The 8126-nt window shown below is 39.7% G+C and overlaps 1 protein-coding gene across 2 annotated transcripts in view; it reads left to right on the top strand.

Annotated features, from left to right (window-relative positions):
- The first annotated feature begins 823 nt into the window (after positions 1 to 823).
- NCOA6 (nuclear receptor coactivator 6) overlaps positions 824 to 8126 on the top strand; it is a 77644-nt gene continuing 70341 nt past the window's right edge. For both annotated transcript variants that reach the window (XM_006144036.3, XM_006144035.3), the window contains exons 1-2: positions 824 to 1108; positions 4942 to 5097. In XM_006144036.3, coding sequence (XP_006144098.1) covers positions 874 to 1108; positions 4942 to 5097 — 391 coding nt within the window. In that variant the 5' untranslated portion in view covers positions 824 to 873. The remainder of the gene's footprint in view (positions 1109 to 4941; positions 5098 to 8126) is intronic.

Genomic DNA, 8126 nt, shown 5'->3' with positions numbered 1-8126 from the left:
AAAAGTCTGGCATTAAGTCCAAAGTTGGAATTTTAGGATTTTTGAAAATAGAAATGCTATTATGTTACTTTTAAGTACATGGAGGAACTGAACACAACTAAGCATTGCTTAACATTAAAATCCTTAATTAATCTGCTGTAATATATAGGAGTAATTCTTTTTTTTTAAGAGGTTTTTTTCTATAGGGCACATGTGCTCGCCAGAAAGACAAAGACAGACAGAAAGCAAGAAATCACCCTCCGGCGGGGGATTGCCATGCCACAGTCCCTTCTCCTCCATTCTCCTCTTGGTATCTTGGACACGAAAAAAAAAAAAAAGTAGCATCTCACACAATAAAAAGAACTTTCTTTAAAATTGGTGTGTTGTTATTTCTGATATCATTAAGAACTAATAGTATTGGACCAGCAGATGGTGTTGGTTGTTGGGACACTCCCACATGGCCAACTGTGGTTCGAGCCTCAAACCTAATAGTTTGAAACTCAGGCTGAGTGCTTTTGCATGCACACCCAAAATCCCAAGAGGAGAGTGAAGAAGGGATTCCAGCATGGGCACCCCTCCCCCCAGGGTGATTTCTCACTTCCTCTCTTTCTCTGTGTCTCTGGTGAGTGCATGTGCCCTATGGCAAACATTGCTCAAAATAAGAAGAAAAAGAACCAATAGTATTAGACTATATTAGTTAAGATATTTATCTTTGTAATTTTATAATTTTTATGATACTTCCTCATTACTTGACAAATTATTGTTTCACATAACTATGGAGCATACATAATTGAATGTATAATTATGTATTGTAATACTCTTTTCATATTCTTTCTTTTTTTCAAAGGTTTTCTTATTGTCCACTTGGCATACGCTTCTGGAATAATAATCACCATGGTTTTGGATGACCTTCCAAACTTAGAAGACATCTATACTTCCTTGTGCTCATCAACAGTGGAAGACTCAGAGATGGATTTTGACTCTGGACTAGAAGATGATGACACAAAAAGTGATAGTATTTTGGAGGATTCCACAATTTTTGTGGCCTTCAAAGGAAATATAGATGATAAAGACTTTAAATGGAAATTGGACGCAATATTGAAGAGTGTGCCCAGTTTGTTACACATGGGTAATTTGATTTAATTATTTTTCCTCTTGTTACTCTTTATGAAGTCTTTGCCCTTGCGAGTTGCCTTGAGTCTTAACAAAATAAAAGTTGACTAGACAGAGCCAGTAGATGGCATGGTGGTTAAGGTGCTACATTCTCACATGGCTAACCATGGTTCAAGTACTAGACCTGGCAGCTTGAAACTCACACTGTACATATGTGTGTGCGTGCGCACGCCTGAGTGTAGAATGGTGGAGAAAGGATTGTTGCATGGCCATTCCCCCAGGGGATGATTTCTCGCTTTTCCTCCATCTCTCTCTAGCAAGTACATGCCCTAAGACAAAAGCCTAAAAAAAAGAAAAAAGAAGTTGGCTAAACTGAGTCAAAAGTCTGGCATTAAGTCCAAAGTTGGAATTTTAGGATTTTTGAAAATAGAAATGCTATTATGTTACTTTTAAGTACATGGAGGAACTGAACACAACTAAGCATTGCTTAACATTAAAATCCTTAATTAATCTGCTGTAATATATAGGAGTAATTCTTTTTTTTTAAGAGGTTTTTTTCTATAGGGCACATGTGCTCGCCAGAAAGACAAAGACAGACAGAAAGCAAGAAATCACCCTCCGGCGGGGGATTGCCATGCCACAGTCCCTTCTCCTCCATCTTCTCCTACATTCCCCTCTTGGTAGCTTGGACACGCATGCACACGTGCCCGGCGTGAGTTTAAGCCACCGGGTCCAGGACTCGAACCGTGGTTGGCTGCCTGGGAGTCCAGTGACAAAGCTATTATGCCAACTGCTGGTCCCTATAGGAGTAATTCTTAAGACCCAAATTTATTTATTGTTTTTAATCCTCTGGTGTTTGGTTTCTTTACCTGTAAATTGACTAAGTTAAGCTGGATCTTTAAAGCCTCTTAAAGCTCAGATAAGTCGGGTTCTATGAGTCTACATATAATGTACTTTAAATTTGTTACCATAAATTTTAGATTAGAAGTCATTAACCGATCTAGCCTGCAGACATGTTACTTGGACAACCTTAGTGTTTGGGGTTTATTTTAGTTTTTTTTATATATATATTTATTACATTTTATTTATTATTATTACTATTTTTTAATCTGACCAGAGAGAGACACACAGAGAAAGAGGGAGAGTGAGAAAACAAGCCATCAGGTCCAGGATTTGAATCGTGGTCGACCATGTGGGAGTCCAGCACCTCAACTACCACATCACCTGCGGGCCCTATTTGTTTTAGTTTTAATTTCATTACCAGTGCTTTAAAAGTTACGATATTTTTAAATTTGTCTTTAGAGATGTGAAGTTCAGGAAGCATCGAACTCTTGTCTCATATAGAGTGAAGAAATAGTTGCTAGGGAGAGTCTGCGGGGCTTTACCATAGTTTCTACTTGACTTTTTTACATATTTTCCTGACCTATCTGGATCTTGTAGGCACTTGTGTTTTAGGACCTTGGTTTAGATGTCCTACCTCTCCTGGTTAGCATAGTTATCTAATCCCTACTTCCTGTAGACATAGTAAAAAGCCTAGATTTTACCTTTCTATCACAAATCTTAAAAGTTTATCTAAACTCTCCTTAAATTAAAGCATTTATAGTACAATGGAAGAAGTATTTGCTCCTTATATGTATGAATATCTCGCACAGAGATACCCAGTGGATATTTATGAGTTTTTAAGTTTTTAAATATTTCATTTTGATAGCTATATTTGCTTGGTATTTATGAAATATAAGAGTAAATCTGTTCCTTTCATTTTTAAAGGAATTATTTATTTTATTTATTCATTCATTTACTTTAATTTGACCAGAGAGACACAGAGAGAGAAAGAAGGAAAGTGAGAAAGCAAGCCACGGGACCAGCAGTTAGCATAATGGGTATGTCGCTGGACTCCCATGTAGTCGACCGCGGTTCGTGTCCCAGGACCTGGTGGCTTAAACTCACAACAAGTGCGTGTGCATGCATGCCCAAGATCCCGAGAGCAGAATGGAGGAGAAGGGACTGCGGCGTGGCCATCCCCCCTAGGGGGTGATTTCTTGCTTTCTGTCTCTCTGTCTCTGTCTTTCTGGCAAATGCACACACCCTATAGCAAAAAAAGAAAAAAGAAAGAAAGAAAGCCACCAGGTCCAGGACTCAAACTGTGGTTGGCCATATGGGAATGTTCACCAAGCACCTTAACCACCACACCCCTTGCTGGTCCCCTGTTCTTTTTATTTTTAGTACCCTTTTTTTGAATAAGTTTAGTGGACTGTACCTGTAGATCTCTAATATTCTACAGTTGGCATATTTACATCCAATTTTTTTTCTTTTTTTTTTTAGAGAGGTTTTGCTATAGGGAGCGTGCACTTGCCAGAAAGACAGAGAGACAGAAAGTGAGAAATCACCCCCTCAAGAGGGATGGCCACACCACAGTCTGTTCTCCTCTTGGGATTTATGGTACACGTGCGTATGTGCCCAGCATGAGTTTAAGCTACCGGGTCCAGTACTCACACCACGGTCGACTACATGGGAGTCCAGTGACATAACCATTACGCTAACTGCTTGTCCCTACATCCAATATTTTTTTAAGAGAAATTTTTGCTATAGGGTGCATGGACTCCCCAGAGAGACAGAGAGAGTGAGAAAGTAAGAAATCACCCCCTGGGGGAATGGCCACACCACAGTCTGTTCTCCTCTTGGGATTTATGGTACACGTGCGTATGTGCCCAGCATGAGTTTCAAACTGCCAAGTCCAAGACTAGAGTTACGGTTGGCCATGTGTCCGAGACTAGAACTGCAGTTGGCCATGTGAGTGTACAGCACGTTTGCCACTATGCCATCTACTAGCCCCTACATCCAATATTTTTATAGAATTTATTTGAAATTTGAGGCATACATATTCTCAGTATCTCAGTTTACATACATTGAACTAAGTCCAGAAGTAAACATTATTCCATTAATTTAGATTTTTCTCTCTTACTTTCCTTCTTGTTTCTTACTCTATCTTACTGTTTTCCATTTATCATATGGTTATAGTGTGTCATGTACTGTGCTAGGTTTAGTACATTTATTACTACAATCTCATGAAGTAGTTTGTTTCACAGTTTTAGAGAAGAGAAAGGTTAAGTTTCAGAAAAGTTAAATGTTGGGGCCAGAAGGTGGCATGGTAGTTAAGGTGCTGGTGATGCGAGTCCTGGACCTGGGGGCTTGAAAATCATGCCATGCATGCGTGGGAGGATCCTGGGAGGAGAATGGAGGAGAAGGGATTGTGGTGTGGCCATCTCACTGGGAGGAGTGATTTCTAATTTTTCCTCTGTATCTCTGTGTCTGCCTTTCTAGCAAGGATATGCACCCTAAAGCAAAAACCTCTTAAAATTTAAAAAAGGAAAAGTTAAATTACTTGTTCAAGGTCACCCAGTTGTTAAGTGACAATTCTGGAAGTAGATTTGAAGTCTGTCTGATGCCCAACCTTAAGCTGTCTCAGCTTTTCCAAGCTGGTACTCGGCTTTGTTCTTTCACTTTTTGATTTTTTTCCTTTTCTTTTTTCTGTTTGTTTCTAGAGAGAGATTTTTGCTGTAGAGCGTGTGCACTTGCCAGAGAGACAGAGACAGAAAGCAAGAACTCACCCTGCAGGAGGGACGGCCATACCTTAATCCCTTCTCTTCCATTCTCTTCTTGGGATTTGGGACATGCTTGCGCATGTGCCCAGTGTGAGTTTAAGCTGCTGCATCCTAGACTTGAACTGAGGTCAACTACATAGGAGTCCAGTGATGTAACCATTACATCATCTGCTGGCCCCATTATTTGTTTGTTTTCTTCTGGTGGCTGAAAGATTACTAATATTGTCTTCTTTCTTTTATGACCAAGAATCCAGCAAGCTAAAGGTACAGAAGGTGGAGCCCTGGAATAGTGTGCGTGTGACATTCAACATCCCCAGGGAAGCAGCGGAGCGACTACGGATCCTGGCTCAGAGCAACAACCAGCAGCTTCGGGATCTGGGGATTCTCTCCGTTCAGATTGAAGGTCTTTTACTTTGCCATGTGCCCATGTGGACCAAAATCATAACAACAGAATGATTGCATATAATCTGTGCTGCTTATCTGCTTCTCATAGTTTCAGAATGCCAAGTAACTAGTGTAACCTGTGCTTTATATTACAGCACCTTAGGTAAAGATGGAGCGACGTTCTTGCTGGGTCCTGATGCTCTTCAAAATCCATAGCCTCAGACACCATTCCTTGGGTTAATTTTGGTTATTAGTCTCTTAACATTGATTTTATACTAGCATCCTGATCAGGAATTGATTTATCTTTTAAAAAAAAATCTAATTTAGGGGACCAGCAGATGGCATAATGGTCATATAACTGGACTCTCACATAGTTGACTGCAGTTTGAGTCCTGGACCAGGCAGCTTAAAACTCAGGCTGGGCATGTGTGTGTGTGTACCCAAGATCCCGAGAGGAGAATGGAGAGGGGAGTGAGGTAAGGACATACCCCCTTAGGGGGTGATTTCTCACTTTCTGTCTCTCTGTCTTTCTCAGTCTCTCCAAGTGTACATGCTCTATAGTAGAAATCTCTCTCTCTCAAAAAAAAAAAGGTATCTAGTTTAAATTGGTTTCTTCCACCAAATAAAATTTAGTATTTCATTTAATCATCTAATAGAATAGGAGACCCTGAACAGTTCTTTTGTAGCTATGTTCATTTTTCAAATATTTTCACTAGAGTGGTTCTTTTCAAAATGAAAATATTCTTTTTTTTTTTTTTTTTAGAGAGATTTTTGCTATGGGACACATATGCTCAACAGGCAGACAGACACATGGAGACCAAAAGCGAGAAATCATGCCCCCCAAGGGGGGATGGCCAGGCAACAGTCCCTTCTCCTCATTCTTCTATTAGAATCTTGGACGCTCACACATGCTTCCAGTGTGAGTTTTAAGCCTCCAGGTTCAGGACTTGAACCACGGTCAACTACGTGGGAGTCCAAAGATGTAACCATTATGCCATCTGCTGGTGCCCAAAATGAAAATATTCTCAACACATATGCATGCATACACACACATACAGCTTAAAATCATGCTATCTCTTGCTTTGGTTTAGATAATAAAAACTAGGCTTCTTACTGTGACTTCCATGCTTTCTCCTACTGTTGTCCTTTCTACTAGTTAAAGCTTAGTCAGTCTTTAAGTATTAGCTTACATCTTTTTTAAAAAAAGAATTATTTTATCTAACTTTATGTATTTAACTTTATGTATTTATTTAAATTTGACCAGAGAGGGAGAGAGAGAGAGAGCAAGAAAGCAAGCCACTAGGTCCAAGACTCAAACTGTAGTCAGCCATGTAGGAACCCAGCACCCTTAACCACCACACCAACTGCCAGCCCCAGTATTAGCTTAAATCTTGAGGATGTATTATCTGAACTCTCTGGTTAATGGTTCTCTATTACATGCTCTTATGAAAGTTTTTTTCTTCCCTTCAGATAATTTATCTCACACTTTCATTAGTTATTTGATTTTTGTTTTATTCCTCCATAAACTATAAGCTCCAGTAGGGCAGGGACCATGTCTGGTTTTGCTCCCTATTGTATTTCTGGCTTTCCTGGTACATTTTAGAGTCTTTCAAACCTATGTTGAATAAAAGCAAGGGAAGCATGCAATAGCGATACTTCACTTTAGCACTCCAAGTATAATGATAAATAACGTATGGTCCTTGTCTATGAACTTAGAAGCCTCATGACCTTAATAAGGGAGACTAACCCATGATAGATATAAGTACCAGATGTTGGGGAGCACACAGGAGATTCTGTCTTTAGGGGCCCAGCAAACTAGAACCCACTCTTCCCCTCCTGTATTGATGCATAGAAGGTGGCAGCCAGTAATTCCAGTCTTCTCGACTACTTTTGGGCCAAGCTGTCCTGACCCTGTGTTTGCCAAGAACCTAAATGCTCCATAAAAACCCAAGCAGCCAAGAAGGTCACCATTTTGTATTGTAAAAGTAAGACACATTTTGTGCAATCTTGGATTGTAGATTGCTGTGCCCTAAAAGGGATAGAACCAATAAATATTCTTTAGAAGGTTACATATGGATTGAGAAATGAGGTAACTGCATCATTTGATAAAGAGAATAGTGGCTTAAACAATAACTAGTTTATTGTGAGAAATGTTGGATTTAACTGAAAGGATCCAGAAAAGTAAAATTAATTAATAGAAATCTGTAGGATGGTGGTCAGCAGGTAATGTGGTGATTAAGGTGCTGGACTCCCACATGACCAACCAGGATTCAAGTCCGAGACCTGTTAGCTTGAAAATCATGCCCAAAATCTCAAAAGGAAAGTGGATAAGAAGGGATTGTGGCAAGGCTATCCACCCTGGGGAGTGATTTCTCACTTTCCCTCTCACTGTCTTTCTCTTTCTGGTGAACCCACGTGCCCTATGGCAAAAAATAAAATAAAATAAATCTATAGGATGAACTAGTGGGAAGAGTTGAAGTTAAACAACTATTGGATAAAATAACAATTATAGGCTATTTATACTTTATGGAACACATAAGCAACTTAAGACCCCCCTGAGTTAAAAGGATTTTGAAATCTTAGTTGGTAGTGTTTTTCAATGGAGAAGGAAGCACCAGTTTCTTCTCTTGAACATATCTAACTTCCTGCAAGTTCTTAAAAGGTTAAATGTGGAGCCAGCAGGTGGCATAGTGGTTAAGGTGCTGGACTCCCATGTGGTTGACCATGTTTTGAAACCTGTCGGACGTGTATGCGTACATGCCCCAAATCCCTAGAGGGAAATGGAGAAGAAGGGATGGCAGCAGGGCCATTCCTTCTGGGGGATGATTTCTCACCTTCTGTCTCTCTGTCTCTATCTCTCCAGTAAGTACACATGCCCTGTAGCAAAAATCTGAAGAAGAAAAAAAAAAAGGTTACATGCTGGCTACTCTTCGATATTATGGCCAGAAATTAAAACATAAGCACAGGAAGGAAGCAAAATAGATAACATATATTTGGAGAAATTGTGAGATTCACATGTGACAGTGATTATCACAATACAAAAAGAGT

Source organism: Tupaia chinensis, unplaced genomic scaffold (genome assembly GCF_000334495.1).
Source record: "Tupaia chinensis unplaced genomic scaffold, TupChi_1.0 Scaffold000115_1, whole genome shotgun sequence".
Lineage (NCBI taxonomy): Eukaryota > Metazoa > Chordata > Mammalia > Scandentia > Tupaiidae > Tupaia > Tupaia belangeri.
Note: the sequence above shows the minus strand (reverse complement) of the source record. Positions and strands in the feature narration are given on the sequence as shown.